The sequence below is a fragment of the Pygoscelis adeliae genome, unplaced genomic scaffold (genome assembly GCF_000699105.1).
Source record: "Pygoscelis adeliae isolate BGI_AS28 unplaced genomic scaffold, ASM69910v1 Scaffold34, whole genome shotgun sequence".
In the NCBI taxonomy this organism is placed as follows: domain Eukaryota; kingdom Metazoa; phylum Chordata; class Aves; order Sphenisciformes; family Spheniscidae; genus Pygoscelis; species Pygoscelis adeliae.
In genome coordinates this window covers 5,292,375-5,316,151 of record NW_008824658.1, presented here as the reverse complement: position 1 = coordinate 5,316,151, position 23,777 = coordinate 5,292,375, and the positions used below count along the sequence as shown (strand labels likewise).

At 53.4% G+C, this 23,777-nt stretch overlaps 1 protein-coding gene across 2 annotated transcripts in view; it reads left to right on the top strand.

The window, feature by feature from the left end:
• Positions 1–23,777, top strand: part of JADE2 (jade family PHD finger 2) — an 81,757-nt gene that overhangs the window by 20,994 nt on the left and 36,986 nt on the right. For both annotated transcript variants that reach the window (XM_009322713.1, XM_009322714.1), the window contains exons 5-6: positions 644–801; positions 21,852–22,021. In XM_009322713.1, coding sequence (XP_009320988.1) covers positions 644–801; positions 21,852–22,021 — 328 coding nt within the window. The remainder of the gene's footprint in view (positions 1–643; positions 802–21,851; positions 22,022–23,777) is intronic.

Here is a 23,777-nt window from a genome sequence, read left to right as displayed (position 1 = left end):
CAATCGAGCCCCGATGGGATACCTTCTGCTTTCGCCTGTCCCCGCTCGGGACAGTGAGGTGATGCAATGGGGACATGAAGGTGCTGGGGGCAGTGAGGTGGCTGTGTTTCCCGCGGCTTCATTCATGCCAAAAACAAAGCAAGCGTCATTTCCCCCAGCAAGTCTGAATGTGGAGAAGCCCAGTTGCTGTACATCCCTTGGCGTTTGGAGTAGATACTCGTGTGGCTGTGTTAAAATGTTGATCCCCTAAGAGAAAGCAACCTGTCATTTCTTTAGTTTAGTACTAATTTTCAGTCCGTGTCTTGGCCGAGGTTGCGCCCTGCGGCTGGATTTCACGTCTGCCTGGGCTGGGGGACCTCGGGAGGGTTGCAGCTGCAGGGGCTCAGGCTCTCGGTGCTGCCTGGCCAAGCATGGGCAGCCCCTGCCTGCGCCCCTTCTTCTCCCTGAATCCTGCCCAAACCTCACCCCGGAGGTGACATAAAGTAGACCTTGAAGCCAGGCCGTTGGGGACACAGGCACACACCACGCTGTCCCTTGGGGACCATTTCCCCAGGATACCCTCCCCAGGCGCGCGTGCACCCAGCCTGTGCCAGACCCCTTCACCCTGCCTGTTGGATGGTTGTTTTTTTTTTTCCCGATACAGGTTTTCCGTACGGATCTGATAACGGCCATGAAGATCCCTGACTCCTTCCAGCTGAGCCCTGACGAGTACTACGTCCTGGCCGATCCCTGGAGGCAGGAGTGGGAGAAGGGTGTCCAGGTGCCGGCGAGCGCTGAGGCCATTCCCGAGCCTGTGGTCAGGTAAGCGAGCGGGGTCCCCTCCTCCTTGGTGGGGTGCACACCATCTTGGAGGGCATATAAAGGGGATGCACGGGAGTGCACGGGGACCTCCCACCGTACCCTGCCATGGGCAGTTGCTTTCTGAAAGTCCCTTTCGTACAAGCCCAGCTTTTCTTGGGCGGTAGCGAGGAGCCGTGCCAGGCGGGCCAGCTCCTCTTGGTCGGGGAATTTTAAGAAGAGCTGATAAAATCAAAGGGAGGATAAAAAAATACCAACAGAAAACCACTCAGAACGTCAGCCTCTGCCTGGCTGGTTGATGTGTCTCCATCGAGAAACACGTGGCTGTACCGCTGGTATTTCACGGCAGGGGTGCAGGAGTTGGCCCTTAAATTAAAAACTTCCCTCTACCATGTAAGCTGTTTGTGAGTATTGGAAACGTGACGGGCATGCCGAGATTTGGGGCTTGGGAAAAGGAGCCCAGCAAATAGACAAGGATCTCCCGGACCTTGTAGAGACGACGTCTATCGGCCTAGATCAGCGTCTCATTAGCTATTTTAAAATAGGGAACTGAGTTTTAAAATAGACATTTAAACAGCTGCTCAGGCAGAAAAGAAACGTGGGGGAGCTGCTACCCGTTCGCTGTGCGCGGGGGATTATCCCAGGGCGACGGCCGAAGCTGCGGGGGAAAGGCTGGTGCTGCCGGTGGGGGGAACAAGGCGGGTCAGGAAAGGACCCCGAAACAAACAGGGTCGGACCCGAAAACTCGCAGGGTCAGACCCCAAAGCTCTCAGGGTTTGCAGGAGCTTTGCAGCTCTCGCGCTGCTCACTGTGTGGCATGCGACCCTGGGCGTGCATCCTGCGAAAGCACTCGCGAAAGCATCGTGCCGGCGTGATGCTGGGGCTGCGCGTGGGAGCGGGGCGGCTGCGGGAAGATGCGTTTTGCCGAGGGATTTGGGCAGGGTGCGAAGCCCAGCGGAGGCTCCGCTTGTCCCACAGCAACGGCAGGCGCCCCGCATGGCGCGCTTGTGCTGCAGCTGCCGACCTCGCTTCTGAAGTAAACTTTGTGTATGCTCCCCCTCCTCCCCCGGGGAAAACAGAGAAAGAAATGAAACTTTAATGAGTCTGAACACATCAAAAGGGAAGTTGTAAAGGGGGCTGTAGAGTTGATTTAATCCTTGGGGGGGGGAGGGGGGGGGGAAGCGACACCAAAAAAAGAGAGGGAGAAAAAAAACCCCTATGTGTAGAATATCTTTTTTTAGTTGTCTTTGATAGCTAACCGCAGTCTGGACTTGCAAGCGCTCTGCTCCCCAGCTGAGGGCTCGTGCCGGTGCTATTTCCAGCTGAAAAGTGATAGCTCGGCGCTGCCTGGGCTGGTGGTGCCCGTGTAAAGCCATCCTGAACAGCGGGCTGCCCACGGGCGCTGCTTCCCGGTGTTCCATCGGCTGGGGTTTTTTGCATCCCAGACCTCGGAGCAGGGGGCTGCCAGGGTGCGGGGCAGGCTGCGGACGTGCCCTTTTGCTTTTCCCTAAGCTCTTGCTTTTCGGGGGTCCCTGGGGCAGCTCTGCTGGTGCCGCCTGTTCCCATGCAGGGATGCTCCTAAAGTGACGCCTGGGGCAGGTCGTCCCCCCCAGGTCCTCATCCCACCCTGTCCCGCTCCGGCACCAGCCCTTTCCCGATATCTTTCACATTTTTTTGGACCTCTATCACGTCTCCTCGGTCCTCTCTCCTCTAGACTGAACAGATCCATTCATTTTAAGCTTCCATCAAAGGTGGTGTTTTCTGGAGTTGTGAACGTTTTTGTCACCGCCTTCCAGGCTTCCCCTGGTTTTGCCCATGTCACCACAGGGACAGGCCCACAGGCTTTGGAGGGGACATCAGACACCCCACCGCAGCCTGGTGCTGCCCACTCACCTTGAGCTTGGGTTTCACTTCCACCATCAGATCCTCCTCTGAAGAATTTCCTAATCCTTGGGGGTTATTTTGCTCACTTGATTATTCTCAAGTTCGGTGCTGTTCCGTAATCCTTGATGAATTGCCTCTTGCAATAGTTCAGCTCTTTCTTCAATTCCTCAACAGCATTTTGAGTTCAAGCCTTGCTCTCCAGAGAGTTTGTGACCTCCCCTTCATCAGAGTTAAACTCAGCAGACTGAGCAAGCGCACCCCGTGTCTGCGTGAGGAAGCCTGGCCCTGCAGAGGTCTTGGCACAGCCCACAGACACCGGGGAGCATCTCCTGGTAGGTAGCGTTGAAGCCTTGCTAAGTCAAGGTGGGTCCCATCTGCTCCTCTCGTATCCACCCACTGCAGAGGTCCCAACCCGTGTCGGATGGTTCTTATCCCGTGTTATTTTCTGCGTGCGTTCATATAGATTGCTTATTTATGTGCTTCAGTGGTTTTCCCCGAGTTTTATTTTTAAAGGCAGGTAATGTGTGTCATCTTCTGAAATCTGACCTGTTCTCTGTGACCTCTCAAAGATACTCGTTAGCGGTTCCATCACTCTCAGCTAATCCCAGGTGGATTTCCGCAGCCCCTCTGGGTTGCGATGTGCCCCGCTCATCCCAGGCTGCTCCTCCCGGGCTGCTGTGGGATCGTGCTGCTTACCCGCAGCCCTAGCTTCCTCAGAGGTCTTTCCTCTCTTGTTGCTTCATCTGTCTGTCCTGCACCATGTCTCATCTGCCTGAACCATCTCTCTTTGCTGGCAAGACAGCAAGCATGGCCAGAAGGGCTTTGTCCTCGGACTGAAGCCTGTTCAAGATATTTTGCCTTCGCTAGTGCGATGTGAGTGGAATGAAGAGCTCATTTTACGGCAGCATTAATGGTTGCACCTGGTTTGTGGCCATGATGCACGTCCCAGGGGGACAAGCGGTGACACTGCCAGATTTTTTTTAATCAGGACGGCATCTCTCCACATGCACACCAGAAGGCACAGCAGAGACGGGCGTGCTCCTCCCGAGCAGTTCTCCCCCCGATAGCATCCTCAATGTTTTCCCACTTGGGTCACCGATGTGAGAGTCGGAGATGGAGAGAGCAGCGTTCGGACTGCCAAGGACAGATGAAGACTGCAGTCCCTTTCGTATCTCCAGTGTTAGGCAACTCCTTCTTGCAGCTTGCCCTCCTTCGGAGAAATGTCAAGTATTTTTTCACAATAGATGACTATATTTCATCTGCCTAAAGAGAGCAGCCTTTAAAGGCCTTACAACTCCATTTACCTCCCTAGTTTAATTGCTTTAATTTGCCCCTGTCTCCATCCTGGCAGCAGTGAGCGGGTGTCTCGCTGGTCCCATCTGAGCTGCTGCTTTCGCTACCACCCTGCGGCTGCTGCCCCGTGGGCTCTGCACCAGTTTCCCCCTTTGCTTCCAAACTTTCCTTTTTCCCTACGCAAACAAAAAGTTTCACGTTAACCTAACGGATCCTCCCTGTGTCGGATGTCAGCAATCCAAATTCCTTTCTCTGCTGAAAAAAATCCCAGCGCTGATTTTGTCCTAGACTGGGAAATTTGGAGCCCAGCAGCCGCTGCTCTTCCTCGCTGTGGGGGCAGCGTTTTGCTTTCCCCCCCCATCTCAGAGGTGTAACGCAGGGGTGTGACAGAGTATGCTGCCCTTAGGTTTGCTGCAGCAGGGGACAGATGCCCGTGGTAATCCAGTCCTAATTTTGTCACTCCTGACAGCCATTTCCATGTGAAATTCCTAGAGGGAGGCAGGGGGGGGAGAAGCTACCAGAGCCCCTGGAGCTGGAGAGCGGGCAAGCACTGCCTGCAAAATAATACTCAGCCCATCATCCTGCGACCCCAGGGGTCTGGTTCCTGGGCTGAGCGAGCAGATTTTGCCGCAGAGGGTGCGAGAGTTGCTTCCCACTCCAGAGATGGATCTCGCCCTCCGAAAGGTGCCTTGTACGCAGCCGCTGCTGCTCTTCTAATCTCCTGCCTGGGCGCTTGGAAACCAGCTCTTCCTACCCGCAGCCTTCCTCTAGGTTTTGTGTCTCCAAAGCTGAAAATTAGATTTTTGAAACATTTTATTTTTCTGGAGCTCTAAAATGTCAAAAGCTGGGGGTGAGGCAGAAGGAAAGAGCTGTATTTTAAGGAATGCTTTCCCCAGAAAGCCACCATCTCAAAATGCCTCCACTAAGAGCCACCTTAAACTCGAGGGTCCTTTCTAGGTTAGCGCAAATCGCAGTGCAGTTGCGAGGAAAGCGGTGGGGGAAGAGGTGTAGCATCTCTTGGCTTGGTGTCCCGGGAGGCACAGATGCTGCCGATGGCCACCCGCACGCCAGGGTTATCAGGCAGCGCAGGAGATCAGCTGTTTCCTCTCCACAATCATTTCTGGCTCATCGCTACTGAAAAGGGTTTTATTTTGTACTGTAACACGCCTGAGAATTGCCCGAAGCTTGAAGGGCTCCGGCGTGGCAAGAAAAGCCGCTTGCAGTCGGATGAGAGCAGGGGAATGAGGAGTCGAGGCGAGTTTCCCTTCTCAGAGGCAGGGAGCGGCAGGCTGGCATCCTCTGCCCGCGCGTCTCCAGGCCACCCGCCCTGGGATGTGGGTGGTGCTGGCACTACATCCCGGTGATGACAGTACATCCCGGTGATGACAGTACTTCCCACCTCTGCTAGAGCCCGTAGCCGAAGGATCTCCACAGGCTTTCCAGCACCAGAGATGAGCCTTACAGCTCCCGTGTGACCTCTGCAGTTATTTTACAAATGGGTAAACTGAGGCACAGAGATTTTTACCGTGAGTCAGTGGTAGAGCCAGGTACGAGATCCCAGTCTGGTGTGGGGGCACAGTTGCGTGCTGGATGCAATGTTGGAGCATCTCAGCGCAGCCTGAGTTTAAGGATTACGCAAGGTAAAGTAGCAGGAAGAGTTATTGCAAGAGTCTCGGAGCATCGGGGCTGTGGGTACCACTCCTGTTGTAAATGGGAAAGAGATGCTTTAGATGAGCTTTGTCTTCCCGGAGCCACACCGTGATACACCCAAGAGGAAAGTGGGCCTTGCTGGTTTGCCATGGATGCTCGTAGGAGGCTGTGAAGCCCTTTTTGCGGGGCGGGTGTACAGGGACCTGACCCAGGCTCGTCCCTACCCACTGGCGGCGATGCCAGTGCTGTGCACGGTGGCAAGTTGAGCTTGCTCAGCAGAGAGCATCAGTCCATAAAGCAGTGGCACCTATGTGTGATTTTATGCACCTATACCGGCTTTAATTCCTCCTTTATTTAATGATTTAACATTTTTGGCACGCGGCTCCTTCCCCAGGCTGACAGGGATGCAGGCAGGATCTAGAGGTGGCTCTTGGATCTCACATTAAGCCACATTAGTATGTGCTGTAGATTCTGTTTCCTGTGAATTTGCACACAGCGGGAGGACGAGCAGGAAGGCTGCTTCTTGCTGGCAGGCTTCCCAGATATTCTTGGTGTTGCAGATCTATACTTGCGTCGTTGCTGTGGCCCTGTTTTAACAGAAAACAGAAAGTGCTGTGGCAACAGGAAGGCACAACCTCTGCCAGTACCAGCTCGGCGATGGCGGTGGCACCAGCGCAAACGCCATCTGCCACGGTGGCACGGTGTTTGTGTCACTGTCCTGTCCTCCCTCGGGTCCCCTCTGGCCCCTCGCCTCCATAGAGCCACTCAACGCAAGCTGTGCTGCTGGGCATGTGTCGAACTGGCGCGGGGCTGGCTGTGCCCGGATCGCGATGTGGGGCTGCCCGGCACTCATCTCCTTCGAGCTGTGTTGCTCTTTAGTGGACTCCAGTCCCGTAAGGAGTTGCCCCAACATCTCCAGGAGGTCCAGCAGTGCTTTGAGAGGGTGCAGAGTTGTTGGCAGGGATGTTCATGTCATGGTTTTGCGATACCAGCGTCATTGCAAAAGGGAGCAAGAGGAGGCACGCGGAGTGGGTCTGCTAGCGGGCGACAGCGTTGGACATGAGTGTACTGGGACGGGGAGGAGAATTAACTGGTGCACCAGGAAGGGGTATAGGACTGGGGCACATCCCTGCCCTTCTTCCCTTCTGCTCCCAGTGAGTGGACACCTTGGCTCATCCCGGCGGGGCTGGATGCCACATCCAGAACACCCAGCACAGGGAGGGAGCGATTCCAGCGAAGGGAGAAAAATAACGCCGGGAGCAATCTCTGCCGCGGCGTGGAGCGTGGTAGCACTGAGGAGCTGCGGCCAGGCCGGCCCGGCAGCGGGGCGGCACGATGCAAACGTCCCAGCAATGCCTGGACTTCTCCTCTCCCTCTTCCTCCACGTGCAGCGGGAGCCCTGGATGGCGGCCAGGCTGTATCCTTGCAGCAGCATGGCTCCCAAGCCGGGGAGGGCTTTCTGAGGCTTCGTTCTCAGCATGTACGGTATGAACCAGCACACTTTGTTCTCGAGTGTTGAGATTGGACTTCCTTTCCTCGGTCGGCGACGCAGGCTGGCTGTTGACTCATCAGCAGCTTCCCTTGGGCTTTGCTGCAGAAGGGGCAGGCAGGATTCTGCAGCAGTTTGTGTATCTTTTGGAGCAGAGCTTTTTTTTTTTTTGAACATGATCCTTTTTTTTTTTCCCTTTCATTTTTTTTTTTTTTTTTCCCCTTCCCTCCAGCTCATCATGAAAAACGTGTGAGTTTGGGGCTTGCAGATGGCACGCTGGCGATTTTACAAAGGGGTATTTCTTGGGTCAGTTATCCCCATTCTGTGGCTGCCTGCCCTTAAATATGCCTGGATTCTGGTATGCTTCAGAAATACATGTACGCTTCCCTTTCAAGATCTGAGACTCTGCTCTGATCAAAAGAAATAAAAATCCCAACCGCCCTAGGCCTAAATGTTTAGATCATAAGCCCTGGGACATGGGAGCGCGGGGAGAGGAAAGCTTGCTGCCTGCACGCCCCGTGTGCTCCGGGGACCCCTGCGGTGACGCCTGGCCGCGGCGAGGGTGGCCGGGCTGAGCTGCGGGTCCCCGGCAGCACTCGTGCCAGTAGCACTGATCAAGGACAGCAAAAAAAACCCCAGTGATTTAACATCGGTGAGTTCCCTCTGCAGCTCTGCCGCTGGGAAAGGGAGGTTTCCAGTCGGATCTGCTCAGGCAGCCCTTGTCCCTGCCAGCAGCGGGGAGAGACGGGTTGTTTGCGGGGTGGTCTGTCCTGCCAGTCTTTTAGATATCTGATTTAGGATGGGGTGAATCGCCCCTACGGCAGCAGTGGTTCAGTGGCTCAGAGGGTCTGGGCAGTGCAAAAGGTGGTATCAGCGCTGTAGAGGGTTGTCAGTTTGTGCCCAGTGCCTGCGAGTGCTTTGTGAAGGAGTAAGTGTGATTTACTCTGTCTGTTACTTGTAATCGTTTCTGTTTTACAATCTGCTTGACAAGTTCTTGTGGGGGCTTTCAGCAAGTCCTCACCTTCATTATTTTGCTACGGGAAACATGTTAATCCAGGCTGTTCTTACCTAGTACCGAGCCACTTGGACTTTTATTTTAAATGTTTGCTAATCCTCCCAGTGGATGCCTGTGGTTTATACTGGATCAAGCACACAGAAAGTCAAGTGTATTTCAGTAGTAAATGTATATTTTTTTCCTGCTGCTCCGTAACGAGGTTTACGGCTCTCAGGGCAGACTCCGGTTTGGTACAGCCTCGGGAGCCTCCGCATCTCACTCCATCGCCTCCGCTCTCCATCCAGAACCATGAATTTAGTGTATAGCCAGGCAAACCGTAGCAGATCTGATTGCTGCTGCTTGCAACTACAGCAGTAATTAAATCACCTCTTAGTGATTTAGTGCACCTCGTGTCCCCGTTGAACAATACAAGAAACGATTCCTCTTAAGTGCTCTTCAGAGTGATGGGAGGACCGGGACAGCCCGGCAGCGGGAATATCTGCTCGGTCCTTGGTGCTGCTGTGGATAATCCTGCTAAATTTAGGTGAAGCCTGCATGGCTGGAAAGTGAGCTTTACCATGTTCCCAGGACCTTGGCGAGGTGGAGAAGAGCTGGTAGGTGGTTTTTTTCAGTGCACTTGAAGATCTGGAAAATGCACCAAAACAAGCGTAGCTGCATAGCAGTACGTGGATGGTGCGAGAGGCAGACAGATCCCTCTGGGTTTTGTGGGATGGGCTGCGCGCTGCTTCAAGTGACTCAGCGTCAAAACTGTTCTCATGTGTTTCAGGGTTCAGTGTTAGTGCAGTGATTCAAAACACATTAAAAAAGGCTGGATGCTGCCTTTTCAAATTCTTCAAAGCTTTGCTTTCATTAGGCTGGTTTTCTGTAAGGAGACCCGTGCAATGGCACCGTGCTGATCACAGGAGTAGTCATCTTTGTGCCCTCGTCTGTATTTTGAGCTTTCCGGTGCTCAGCTCCGTTAGCATAGGGTCGGGGGGATTTGGCCAATTCCTGATCTGCTGCAGCGCCAATTCCGGATCTGCTGTGGCTCGTGCTCGCAGCCCCCGCTCAGACCACGGCAGGTGCAGAGCTGCTGCCATTGCTCACAGCCTCTGTCTCTGCTCCCCGTTAGTAGGTGGATACAAATATGAGTGGAGCCGTTTGCATTACTGAAATAATTGTGGAAACATTATCTGGCTGAGATAATTAATTCCAGATGCTTTAATGTTAGTAGCTTGGCTTAAGTTACATAAAGAAGCAACGTTTTTCGTCTTTTTTATATCCAGAAAACATATGCTCATGTGTCCCTGGCTTCCCTAGTAGCAATTCCAAGATACATATTGCTTAAATGGAAATGAGCAGAATACTAGCAGCCTGCTGGCTGCGTTTGGAGAAGGTTGGCATGCAACACGAGTCCCTGAAGGGCCACCAGGTAGGTCAGTGGTGCTCTGGGAGAAGGAGGAGAGCAGCACCCATAGGTGCTGGCGCTGGTGCTGGCTCTGCCCTGGTCGCCCAGGGGGAGCAGATGCTTCCTGAGCGTCCTCTGCAGCTGCCCTGGGGTTGGGGGCCACCGTGTTTTGCTGGGTTTCGGAGCCAGAGGGGTCAGAACCCCCTCCTGCTGCCTTTGATGTCACTGTTAAGGATGAATGGCACAGAGAGGAAAAGGGGGAAAGGAATACGAAGATGATCATTGCACAGCATCAAAAATTATGTGTGTATTTTGCTCTCAGCCCAGACGCTGCTTTTGTCTAGTCAACCAGAAAAACATCTGCGTTTTGTTGTTCCAGCCAGCCCACCAGCAAACCGCTGTCTGGTCATCGCTGTTTGTCCATGCAGCCGTGGTTTTCTTCTGCACAGAAGTTGTGCAGATGATCCCGCTGTGAAATGGTGCCCGTCCTCTCCTCTGCCTCGGGAAGGCGGACGCTGCTCTGCAACTTCCCAACGCTGCACCTGAGCGCTCGTTTACCAGGTCCCTTCTCTGGTCTACATCAAAATAATCTTCCGGGCGCTGAATCAGAGTTGAGACTTAAATAATTCATTTGTTGAGCTAAATCTCAGCGAGATTTAGGCTGGAATATAAACGTGAGAAAGACAGGGACATCAACACTCCGGTCTTTATCTAGTCTGCTGAGTATCAGGCTTTTTATATGGTGATAAACAGCTCAGAAACGAAATTGGAAAAGCTGTCTGGGTTTAACAAGATGGCTGTTTAGTGCCTCCTGTTCACTTGTTTTCTTCTTTTTATCACATCAAAGAAGAGTGAATCACTTTCTCCTTAGAGGATTACATTATTCCAGAGGCCTGGAAGGACCCACTCTGGTTACAGGCTGTTACTGGAGGAGATACTACATGGAGAGGGGAAAATGGAGCATTTTTCTTACTGCACCTGTTAATTGCAGTTTGGAGTTTCAGCTGCATTTCTGTAAAACTTCCAGAACCTGCCTGTATAAATCCTCAACCGCCAGCAGCACGTGAGGGGCCACCCGACCCGGTCCTTGACATTTTGCACAGAAATGCTGTTGTCACAGGGGGATATCCAAACCCAAACAGCGAGACCCTGGACAGTCCTGGAGCCAAAAGGAGTTTCCCAGTCGAGACGGTGCCGGCAACCGCGGGCGGTGAGGCTGTGCCGGGGCTGCGCCCTGCGGAGCTGCACGGCACCGCTCGCTGTACCCTCGCGATGGCTGAGGATGTTTTAAAAGCTGATAATGATCATTTATAATATTCGCTGCTTGGAAAGTGCCGAGCTGGGGTTCAGCTGGAGAAAACAACAGCTAAAGGGACGGTGGGTGTAGCTGAGCTGCACTGCCCTGGGCTGGTCCCTGCCTGGCAGAGGACACGAGGGTCCCCGACACATCCCGGGGTCCTTGACGCATCCCGGGGTCCCTGACACATCTCCAGCGTGGGAGGGATGGGGTGTGCAGCCTGCGCAGCCACCCAGGCCACCCAGGCATTACGTCACCCGGAGCCACGTTCACTGGCTGCTGGTACCCGGAGGGCAGGACGCTGCTGCAAGCAGCGTTAACCCCTTCCTGAGCGTCCCGAGTGCCACTTGGGTAACACAAAGGGACCTTCACGGGGCTGAGCATTGGCCACCGGTGATTGGGCAGTTGTGGGGTGCCTTCTGGGCACGGGTGCTCCTGTTACAGGAGCTTGGTGGATCCTCCCGGAGCCAAATCCAGCTGCTTTGTTCTCCCAAAACAGCAGCAAGAAGTCGAACGAGAGCTTCAGGGCTGAACCAAGTGTTTACCACCTGCGTAGGTTTTTGGGACAAGTGGTTTACTGAAGGTTGAGGTTATATGAGGGGGTAGCGCCAGCCCAGCCATGCATCACACCCATTAACAGCAGCGGTGATGAACCCTGTGATTACACCGGGCTGCTCGCTCGAGCATGGATGACCGAGGAAAGCGTTGATTTTATGTTACCTCCATCAACTATTTTTGCTAGAAATGTGCTTGTTACAGCCCCTGACATGAGGATAGCCTACGAATGGCACGGAGCGGGGCGGCAGACCGGGCCACCAGCCGGGATAGTCGCTGCAGGTTCCCCTTCCCGGACCCACCTTTGACCCTCGGGCTGAGCCCTGCGCCCGCAGCCGCTGTTACGTACATATGAATGTTTGTGGATTTGCAAAGGCTGTTGCCAAATCTTGAGGGGTTTTGGTTCCAACAGCCAATAAGGAAATACTGCAAATCCTTACTTTTCTGAACAAAGCGGTCCCAGCAGTGCCCGCTAAAAACAGGGCTTTAATTTTGTTGAGGTTCTTGTTTGTTTCAAATAAAAGGGTTTGGTACCAGCGGCCTGCCCAGACGCACTGTGTCGCCGCTCTCCTCCTCGGGACCAGCTGCCTCCAGCCCTTTCTCTGCTCCATCACGCAGGAGGACGTGTTGGCAGACGCCGGGTACCAGTGGTCCCTCCCGCAGGGTCCCGGGTCTTTGGTTTCAGGTCTCCTGCCAGTGGCTTGTGCCAGGGGTGACAGCAGTGTGCCCACAGGGCTGTGAGCTCTCAAGCAGCCTGCGCTGGTGACCGGGGTGCTCCTGATGTTACCTGGAGCATCTTCAGTCGAGGAGGGGAGTGGTGAAGTGCACAGGTACCCGTTAGCACCAAGACCTGGATCCTAACAATGCTTTTAGGCTCATCTAGCCGGTCCAGCCAGCTTACATGCTGGTCTGAACATCAGGCCAGTTAATTTAAAACCTAACCCATTTAATATCTTCTTGGCGTTGCCTTTCTTCTTTGAACCCAGCTTTGGGAGTATAGTTTTTGGCTTATGGTTCTACAGACTTTACTAGAAGCCATAAAAGTGGAATAAGTAGGTGTAACATTGTCGGTAAATCTGGGCCTGGGTACACTGAGGGTCGCAAAATCTTTTTTGTGGGTCACAGCTCGTTACCATGACTGTCCTCCACCGTCTGCAACCCCGTCCTTCACCCTTGTGCCACCAGGCTCTTTTTCTAACATGTTAAATTCCGCTCCACTACCGAGGAGCAATAGCGCCTATAAAATCTATTAGCTTAAGTTCATAAGAAGACTGGGCATCTGGTCTGTATGGCCTGCTAGATACTATTTTAATAAACAGAAAATGAAAATCATCCCTTTAAATTGCCTTCTTAAAGTCGTCGTGTGCCCCAGGAGAATTCCCCCACGAGTGGAGCTGGCGGTAAGAACAGCGTCAGCATCCACTGAAGGTTGCTGGCAGAGTTATCTTTCCACTGACTTTCCTAAGCTGATTTATTTATGGACGCTGGACAAGACTAATTTAGACCGGAATGTAGGTAAAGAAAAGGTGACTGACTAAAGCCTTCCTTGTAAGAAAATTAAGTATTTTCAGAAGAGAAACACTACTCAGGATTAATTATTTCTATCTAGTACATTAAAAGGGAGCATATAGAAAAAAATGCCTTCTCCCTTCAGCCAAGTGAAGCACTCAGTTTGCAGAGATGAGATTAACCATGGGAATTTGCTGAGTATATTTTATTACCGCATAATCTTCTCCAGGGATAGATGTGATCCTCAAGAGTGTTGGGGTCCACTTACTCCTTTTCCTCAAGTGCCCTTGAGACCCACTTTCAGACTAATGGCCTCAGGTTTGTTGTGCTTTTCAGGGTGATCCCAGTTTTCAGCCCTTCGTTTAAATAAGCCCTTGATTGATACAGATTTTTTTTTTTAAATGCCATGTCTCTGGCTGGCTGGATAAATAAAGGAGTAAATGCTCCTCCAGAGCAATCGAGCTTCTGCAAGTGGTTCAGCACTTGGGCGGAGGCTTTGCCTCTGTGATGCTTTGCGGTGGTGGTGCAGGGCGAGCCGCAGCGTCTCGGTGGTGGCACATCACCAGCGACCGCCAGGACCAGTAGCTGCGATGGGAAGGCGTGTGGTCCCACCACCGGAGCCCTGCTTGGAAAAGGAGTCATCTCAGCAGTGCGTTGCGCAGTGGGGGCCACGCGTTGCCCAGGTCGTTGGGGCGGCAGCGAGGTGTTAATGGGAAGCCGCCTTGCTAGAGTGCTCTGGCTGAAGGAGGGCAACCAAACTCACCAGCCACTCACGCTGGATCAGCGAGAAGTGACTTACCTCATGGTTGTGGGTCTGCTGTGTTTGGGTGCTCCGTGATGGTGCTCAGATGCCGGTAAAGCCCTTGTGCCGCCACGGAGCTGGGCGGGGGCGGGGCGGGTTTGTCCTTCCCGGCACCGCATCCTCCGCTGTAGGGGCTGGAGGGATGAGCAGGACTTTGGGGGTCACTCTGTGGGGGGTGTGGGGGGGGGGAGATGGTGTTGAAGACTACTCACAGGGCAGAGGGCCAGGGCATCTCGCGGCTCTCTGAGCTGTTTGGCGGCACCCCCAAGAAGCTGTTGCCCAGGACCGCATTTTTCCCCCCAAGAACAGCATCGTTTGCGGGCTGTGGTGCTCGCTGTGCTCTTCAGCAGCGCAGTGTTTCTTTTTTACTTTCAGTAAAAGCAGGCTTTTTACCCGAGTAAAACTTTCAGGCTATGCTGTTTGTTCCTGTAGCGTTTTCATTTCCCGCTTTGGCGTTATGTATCCTCTGCCACCTGCCCATTCTGGTGCATTTGAGACATTCCCCGTTGGGGTATGGGTCACCCCGGCCTCGTGACGGTTTCCATCCCCAACCCAGGGTCACACACGATACTTTCTCTTCTCTCAACACCCCCTGCACATCACAGAGCCTCGGAAGCTCAGGATCTTGCCTCATCCACGTGCTTCGTAACCCATTGCTTGCTACCCAAGACTCTTTTGCTCTAGTTTAGGTTGAGAGAGGTGGTTTGAGGCTTTTTGGAGCATGTTCTTGCTTTTCATGCAGACACAGTCTGGGTGGGTTGGTTGGTCACGCCCTGCACAGGGTCCCTGGCCGCAGGGTGCTTGTGTGTCACCGTCACCATTTATTTGGAACGTGCCAGGGCTGATACAGCCTGGGGCTGAGTGTGTCTCACCCTCTTTGAACCAAGCCTAGGGATGAATAACTAAAGCATCAAAACTCTGGGGGAAAAACCCTCGAAGACACATGAAATTCCTCTTGTGCCGTGGAGATCTGCTTGTGCAGGAGCTGGCCCCAACAGAGACGGCAGGGCAGCACAAACAAGCTGGGCTGATGAGTTCTCAGCCTCACAAATGCCCCGGCAATGAATTTCCTAGCACTGCTTTTGCTGTTTACCTGACTACTTCTGCTTTTTTAAAAAAGAGAAAATTTTCTACACAAGCCAACAGAAGCCCTTCGATACAGATAAAGGGAAACGGGAAAACTGGTAATTGAGATAATTAAGAGCTTGACTCTTGCTTTCTCTCCAAGAAAGGAAAAATCAATGGAGTGCCTGGGTGGCCGCGCCGGTACCATCAGCGGGAGGGGGTGCGGGCGCTCTCCCAAGCCGAGGCAGATGCCAGGGCACAGCACGGCTGTGCCGCTGGCTCTCGCCAAGGGTGAGGAACGCGTATTTTCACCGATCTTTAGAAAACCGTCTCCTCGAGCAGGTGCCTGCATATTGCCAGACTCCTCCGGGCACCTAATTCCCGCCGCAGCCCTGGCAAGGATGGTGGGCATCCCTTGCCTCCCACGTCCTGCACCACGGGCGGTGTCTTGCCATCCTGAAGCACTTGAAGCAGGTAGGAAGTCCTGCATCTTCCCCACCACCCCTGAGGCTGGAGTAGGAAAACTAGAAAACAAGTCTAGAAATAAGAGGGAAGGGTGGATTCCTATGGGATCACCGATGCCTGAACCTGGGATGTGAAGGCTATTCGTACATAATGCAAAATTCTCCGCAAAATTGTGTGAGTTGGTGGCACGTGTGCGGACGTCCTCATCACCCGGCCTGGGTGGGTTTTTCTTTTTCCTCTGAGCAGCTGTTTGGAAATGTGAATGTTTCCAAAGGGGATTAAGCCCCGTTCCTGTGCAAAAGCGGTGATGTCCCTGCCAGCCCCAGCTCATGGAGCCCAGATGGGCAGGAGATGCTGGCGAGGGCAGCCTCGGTGGTTTCTTCCCTTTTTCTAGCTGTGTCTCCACTGCAGTGCGTCTGGGCAGCACAAAGCTTACAGCTTCCCGGGCTCCAATTTTCTTGATGTTATTGTAGATGAGGAGGGGTGCACAGCACGGTCTGTTTTCTATATTGCTGTAAATCAGAGCATGGGTTTTTCAAAAGGATTGCTCTCTTGTATTAAATTGTAGGATCTCTTCCTTCCACCGTTCCTCCTAGCCCAAGGCAACTGTCTCTGCAGTCATTGATCTTTATATCTGAACACCGAGAAGCTCTTTGCAGGTGTGTTAGCATGTGTCAGGGAGGAACGGGTTGCTTTTTAGGAAAATGATTTTACCCACTAAAGCAAATCCAGGAATCGACGGGAGGCTGCACACCTCCGGGCATCATGTCCTGCTTGGTCGTCCCAGGCTTGGGGTGTCCCGTGCGAGCCCCCGGCACCCGGCAGCCTCCTGCACCCCTCGGGGTGGGAGGGACACTCACAGGAGCAGGCGTAGCCTCTCGTACAGTTTGCTGAAGCGTTTGCAAGCCATAAAAACCTCATGTTTAACCAAGTGCTGCGGATGAGTCAGGTTTAACCTTGACCAGGCTTCCAGGAGGTCTGTGTAGGGTTATACAAGCCATTTGCTGTATAGAAAAATAATTCTGCTGTTATTTCTGAGGTGCCATTGGGCAGCAGGTATCGGCACCGCTCGAGTCGCAGTTTGGAGCCACCCGACAGGGCAAAGTGTCCTGACGAAAGGCACTGCTGTCCCTGCGGAGGTGCAGACCTAGCGCTGGAGTCTCATCTCCCACTGGTGCAAATGAGGCATAGCCACGCTGAAGTCAGAAGATCCGTGTCAGTAGAAAATGAGTGTAAGAGGAGCCAGATCCTGAATCCGCAGTTTTTGCTTTCCGATTAGGTAGCCTGCATCAGGTTTCAGCCTCACTGGGTCTGGCCATCACTGGGTGTGCGTAATCTGAGGGTAAGGTCTTGATGGCAGCGTTTGTCTTCCTGGGACTGAGGGGCACCGTGTCCCCCTGGGGTGGGCATTGCCTGGGGAGGCTTCAGCTGATGCGCTTCCCTCCCCCGTGGCTGCGTTGGGCTCAGAGGCTGGTAAGGGGCAAGTTTCATGCCAAGGGGCTCGGTGGGCTGCGGACCCTTTGGGATGTCTTTCCTTTTTCATCTTTTCCCTCGGTTACGCACAACAGGCTTGGGGTTAGAAGTTCTCCTCCAGGTGCCTTCTTTGTGCAGTTTCTTCATTTCTGACCTCCTCCCTTTGCTGGTATTTGAAATGGTGAGAACGTGGCACGAACGTGTCCCAGCATCCCCCAGTCGGAGTTAACTCCGGGGGATGCCAGCCCGTGCTGCCGATGGGCGCGGGGGCGCAGGGTCCTGCCCATGAAGAGGGAACTCCAAAAGTAAAGTGTAGTGGTTCTCTTCAGAAGATACATTTCATATTAACACTTATTCCTTATAGGACTAATAATTAGTAACGGAAGCAAACTGCAGTGAGATAGGAGCTGTGCAGGCGGCGCGGTGCTGGGGTGCCGAGTGCTGCGGCTCTTGATCAACCCTCCCCGATACATGTGTTTCCAGACGGGGGGAGGCACCTGCTATCGCTGCGGTGGCACGTTTCAAACCTTCTGAGTGAACGCCAGTGAGCATGTGGAGCACACCATTAGATCTTTGTATTTTAATTAACTTGATCTTCATCATCAGTGACGTGGTGAGAAGCAGAGTCACTCTGTAAATTCCAGTTCCCATTAAAGCGAAGCAAACTCCGTTTAATGGCGCAGTGTTAGGAAGGGCTGAACACGGAGCTTTCGTGCCGGCAGTGCTATCATCAGTGACCCCGTGAAGCTCCCTGTGATCTCTGTGTCACCAGGTCTGCGCAAAGCCAAGACCTGAGAGAGTCTAAACACACATCCAGGTTTTGGGGGGTTCGGTAGCATTCGGCAGGCGGCTGCGTGACCGGGGAGAGTCGCTCGTCTCCCATCTCTGAGCATCAGGTTTAGCAAAAATCCTTTTCCACGAGATACCTGCAATAAGAAGGCAGAGCCTGCACACACACACACATCGGGGCTGACTTGCCCGGGCTTGGGCAGGCATTGCGTCCTGCACGCCGGCAGCACCGGGAGCGTGGCCGCTCGGCTCTCGGCAGGCAGTATCGTATGTACTGCATTGTAGATAACCCAAAGAGATTTCGCCGGTCACCGTCGGCATCCTTATCAAACTTAAGTGCATTTCGGTGGCTGTCAATACAGTAAATGACCTATTCAGGCCGCCCCTTTGATATGTACACAGAGCATTAATCTTTGCATCTTTATGCCAGGCTAAAAATAGCGGCTCCTTTCTCCCGCCGTCCCGAGCATCCCTGGCTGGCCCTGTGTCAGACGATCACCTGTTGCAGCCGGCTGCTCGGCGAGCAGCTTGTGTAACTCGGCTTAATGAAGGCTTACGGTACCGTCCCCGTCCCTGCTCAGGCGGTTCTTTCCAACAGGAATACGCGTCGCAGTTGGAGGGTTGTGGTTTTTTTTTTTTTCTCGACAGCTTTGAGCTTTCTCCTGTAAGACCACCGTGCCCAGCCTGCCTGCGGATCCACCGAGCGCCTGGCGCTTTGCAGAGCTGAGCTGGACCTGGGCTCATGGGAAGGAGAAATTCAGTCCTTGGACCGATGCGCGTTGCACCAGCGACTCCTGTATATTTTAGGGGGTTGGGAGCTCCTTAGATGACAGTCCTGAAGCCTGACCGGAGCAGGCATAGTTTCAGTGTTATTACTGCTGTCTGCGTTAAATACAGACGTTCCTGAGTCCCCAAGCCCTGTCCTAGATTACAGTGAGCTCGTTTCAAAATCTGGGGACTGAGAGCTGTCTTTTCATGGGGTTATTTTCAGATCCTGAACTGAAATTTGCAGATGTCCTCAGGGCATTGGGGCACATCTTCATTTTCAAGGTACTGATGGGAAAAGTAAGGCAAAAGAGGCAAAAAGACCCCCTCGATGTTTCCCTCTCTGAGCAATCAAATTATTGCTTCACCCGCTGGTGGCTCTGGAAGCGCCTGCAACGGTCGTGACTGCAGAGGACAGCAATTAAACTGCGTGTCTGGGTCTGGAGAAAGTCCAGGTTCGTTTTCCTGCCCTGCCACAGATTTCCTTCGCGACCTTGGGCAAGGCAGGTAGGGTCCCGTTCCCGAGGGCAGCTGTGCATGAATTTCTTTCCTTGGTGCTTACAGACCTTTGGAGCATCTGGTACCAAGATTCAGCTGGTTACATGATGAACGCGATGGCTTTGCCCCACACACATCACAGAGCACGAGGCACTCAATGCTCTGACATTAACTTACATAGCGGGACAGAAGGCAGATAAAAGTCTTGCAGGGGCCAGTGGGCTTCCCGGCTGGTGCTGGTGCAAGAGGAGGGTTGGATCCTCAGGCTTTGCACAGCAGAGAAGCTGCTTGGAAGTGGATGACGTGCTGCAGCAGGTTGCTGTTTGCTTGTTTGTTTCTTTGCAGTGTCCTTCTGTGTTGACATTTGTGCCGGGAGGTGGTATTTCGGGGAGGAAACGTGAGCTGCGCAAATACTGCAGCGAGCTCCAGCTCCCAACTTCGCAGAGATCTGTCAGCTGGCACCACAGGCTGCTTTTCATTTCCAGCTCGTCCTCTGCTTGCATGTCATTAAGCGTGACACTGTTGACGTGTGCATGGCAAGTGTCATGCATGTTGCCGCAGAGTTGCCAAGAAAAGGCAGAAGAGCTGACAGCCAGCGCCTGTTCGCTTTCTGTGCAGGGAGTTTGCAGCAGATGAGGCAGCTCCTCTCCCCATCCCTGCGGTTGCGATTACAGAGCGCTCGGAACAAATCTCGCAGACCACCGTGGGATGTTCTCCATTGCCGAGCCTGCCAAAGTGCTGCCCAGCACGGCGTGAATGCAGCGCTGAAGTGTATGGCACGCTGGAGGTGTCCCGCAGCGGCGGGCAGCAGGCAGCCTGCCTGCAACGTGGGGCTTGGTCGCGGGGGCTTGACTGGAGGATGCTTTAGATCAGGGGTCGCTCTGCCTGCAAATGGTGCTCAGGAGAGTGGATACCCGCACAGAGTGGGCATCCCCTCTGAGCAGCCCAGGACCAGGATCCGATCTCGGTTGTGCCCCAGTAAATCAGCAGTAATTGCTTCTGAGGAGTTAATGGCTGGAGGAGTCACTGCTGCTATCAGTATTTGGACCATCATATTCATTGCACCTCATTTTTCTCATGTAAAGAGTTAATTTCCGTAGATGAATGGGAAAACTATTGCTGTAGGTAAAGGAAAGTTGCCACAGACCTGCACTGGGACCGGCTCACAGCATGAACCCATCGGTCGACTTCGGTGCAGTGGGGCTGGGAGCGATGAGCCTGGCCAAGACTGCCTGCATCGTCGGGGAGAGGGCAGCAAGCAAAGCTGGTTGCCAAACTGTAACTCATTTTTCCTGCAGTCAGGTCCGGGGCCAGGCGAGAGGGGAAGCACTGGCAGAGCTGGGGCTTCTTCCAGTCCTCGGAGACCTCCAGAGAGACTCAACAGATGCCTGTGCTCCTGCTGAGCACTTTGGGCAGGGCACAACGGGGAGAAGGGGTTCAGCTGCCGCTGGCTCACGTTGCCGAATGTAACTAGGACAGAGCATTGCACTTGAAGAGTCTCATCTTCGCAGGGCACGGAGTGTGTTGCGGTGCCAGACCTGGCACCCACATGCCACCCTCCTGCCCGGCGGGTGGAAGGAGCTGGGTCGGCAGCGTGGTGAGCAGAAGCCCTTGCCTTAGCCCTGTCCCCCATGTTTATCCCACGGCTCGGGTGCATGCTGCCTTTCGAGGGGTGTGAGATGCCCCTTTGCGGCCCTGGAGCAGGGATGGGTTGGTGCCACGGTCCCAGCTTGCCGGCAGGACCACTGGCTCCGGGCAAGAGCATCGCTATTCGTAACAGCTCCGGTCCTGTGCTTGCACGTGCTTTCCACATCACATTTTCTGGTTTCACAGGCAGGACAGTGTATTTCTCCCAAATGGGCTATTTCTGCTCTGATGTGGTATTCCTGTGTGAGCCTCTCTGCGAGCCCCCGTGGGGAGAAACAACCCTCTAACGTCAGGGGGAGCAACATGAGGTTGATGCTGGCAGCTGTAGCTGTAGGTTGAGTTATTTGACTGAGGAATCCAAACACATAGGAGGCTGCTGCCACCAGGCTGGTGGTAATGCAAGGCAGGGAGGAAGAAAGGAGCCACACAAAGTGGAAAAATGGCTTAATTTCTCATGGTGTGAGGGAGAATTGGAGAACTGTTGAAGAGCAGGCGTGTTCCCGCGGAGAACCCGGCACAGAGCCGCCCGCTCGGTGCTTCCCCGGGGCTGCTCTGCAGCATGGAGCCATGCGGCGTGCAGCCTGGTTCATACCAAAAAGCGTCAGTGGGTGTTTAGGAAGAATGAGATGCGGTGGTAAAGCCTGTGTGCGGCACTGATACTGGTTTTATTTCTGAAGGGATTGGTGTTAACGCCACTAATCTGCAGGGAAGAATGCACTGAGGTAGATGGAGGCACAGGCCAAAACCCAAATTCCTGATTCCCAAATGGCTCCTTCCCCTCCTGATCGCAGCCCGAGGCGGGCGGGCATGGCACCGCGTAGGAAGCCAGCCCAGCGGGAGCCGGAGCCGTGCCACGGCGGGATGCGGGCTGGCTCCGGTGGCAGGTGGGATGCCGGAGCCGTGCCGCCACACTCCCACTTCCCCGCACCCGTTTTCTCTGGGACACTGGGAAAAGTGCAATCTCCCAGCCCGTGACCACCAGTCATCTGTCACAGTCAAAGGTGGATATTTCTCTGGTTTTACATGATTTTTATCTCTGAAGACCTCAAAAGCTTTTTTACTGTTTTGTTGGAGAAAAAGATTAATGAAGTTTTCATAAGTTGGTTGTGGTATTGAGGATGTCCAGCCTTTTGCAGCCAGTTTGAGGTCCTGGGAAGGGGAGCTGGCAGCCGGGGTGTGCTCAGCATTTTCTGAAAATCGGCTTGTTTTGATGCATCCCAACTCAAACCATCACATAAGGTGCGCAGACCAGCAGTCTCTGGGAAAGTGCTTGTGTCCAAGTTGTGGTTCCTCAGAGCATCCGAGGCACAGGAGATGACACTGAGCACGCAAACCCCCTTTGATTTTGCTGGGCTTGCTTTCCTTCTTAGAGTCAGGTTTGCACACGGTATGGTCGCACCCTCCATGGCAAGAAACGGCGTACTTTTGCGAGTTGTAGCTCATTCTCAACCTCTCCTCCTTTTCTTCCAGGATCATACCCCAGCTGGAGAACTCACCTTCACAGGTTTCACCGAGTAGCCTGCCTGGCTCCGAGATTTCAGAAGCTACGAGGACTTACTTGCAAGGAGTAAGCCGCTATGACCTGGACGAACTCGATGCTTGCTGGTTGGAACTTGTTAATATGGAGCTCAAGGAGATGGGTGAGTATTGCTGTTGTTTTTCTCCTTGCCTGGGAATCCCAGAGTGGGCATTCGGTCTTTTTAAGTAATCACGTGCAACAAAAGGCCTTGAAGAAGAAATTTTTGTTGAGGCTCTCCAAAAGAGGTCACACGGATTGCTGCAGTGCAGGATCTCGAGTGCATTTCAGTGCCTTTCACTCACGTAGGGGTTTTGGGACGTGGTCCAAGAAGAATGGGGCAAACCAGATGACGGTAGGAACAGTGCAGCGTGCTCCATGGAGCAGGGCTCTGGTTTGCCGAAGAACCGATAGATCCAGATCATTCATGACCGTGCTCTGATTTCATGGCCATTGTCATCTCCCGTACTCATCCCTGGAGCATCTGTACTGCAGGAGGAGGTGTTGGTCAGGATGGGTGTGTTGACCCTGACTCTTCTTCCTTTGGCCACATCTGAAAGCACTTCTCCAGCATTTCTCCAACTGTAGCCAACTGGGCAGATGGAGTCAGAGGAAAGAGGATTTCCTAGTCAAAACGTGTAATTCTCAGAAATGCTGGTCCTGGGTTGTCTCTCCTTTCCCAGGTGTCTCTAAATATCACAGCATAACATTGCCTGCATCGCTGCTGTTATATCACTGCACATTCTTAAAATCCATTAGTGCATTTCGGTTGAGAGCAAGTGCCTGGACTTGGAATTTGACCATTGGCAGTAGTGCTTAGCATGGTCTGCTGGGCAGATTTGTTGGCACAGACACGTGGGTGTGTAGTCCTGCCAGACTGTGGAGGGATTTTCCAGTCCTTGTTAGGTAAGGGTTGCTGTGGTGTGGCTGCTGCTACGCAGGTAAGAATAACGACGCAATAAAACATTCACCTTGTGAGGTCAGTGAAAGCTGAAACGTGCCTACATGAAGCATTACTCCCTGTTGCAAAGGTCTTTCAAGGGTGGGACAAAGCATGTTCTTCTGATGTACTCATGATTTACAAGGAAATTTTGTTACCGTGATCTCCAGGACCTTGAGAAAGTTGTAGAGGCTGCTTTTAGAGTTTGGCTAATTATCTGTTATACGTATCCTGTGTATTGGATTTCCCATAATCTCGGTGTTGTGGAGCCTGTAGTATCACTAGCAAATCGCAGTCAGCTTTGCCCTCGTTAACTGGTCCTGTATTAGCAGCCTCAGCTCTGTCATTAGCACACCCAGGTTTTGAGATCCTGGCAGCTATGGTCAAGTCCTTGGGCAGAGCAGATGGGGCTCCTGGGCAAAGCCGAGTGGCTCGGTCCCGCTCGGGTGCCTTGCAGAGGATCCACCCTTCCTAACACTGGACAGCTGGCATTACTGCATCAAGAAACTGGCTTGTACTGCACTGGGAGTCCCTTTGACTCCACCGTGCTTTCACTGTATCTCCTGCTGCATTTCCCTCGCCATCTCCACAGCTGGGTGGCCATCAGAGGTGTCTCTGGGCTCCAGAGAAGGGTTGTCTGTATTTCCACTTCCCCCTTGTACGTATTTCATAAGTCTCTAGAAAGGCAGCAGGCAGAGATTTGGCTTCTCCAGCTCAGTTGGGTTAAATTTGGCTCGCTTTATTATTTCTTCAAAGTATTGGGTTACAAATGCAATGTCTTAAATGGCTTTCAGATGTGGAGCTCCCATGCTGACGGGTAACTGGAAGGTTGAGATGAGACGGGTGCCGTTGGGGCAGGGATGCCCCTGCCCCAGGCCAGACGGGAGCTGGCTGTCCCCTGCGGCTGCGAGCAGCACGTCACCTTCGGGCTGGCGTGTGC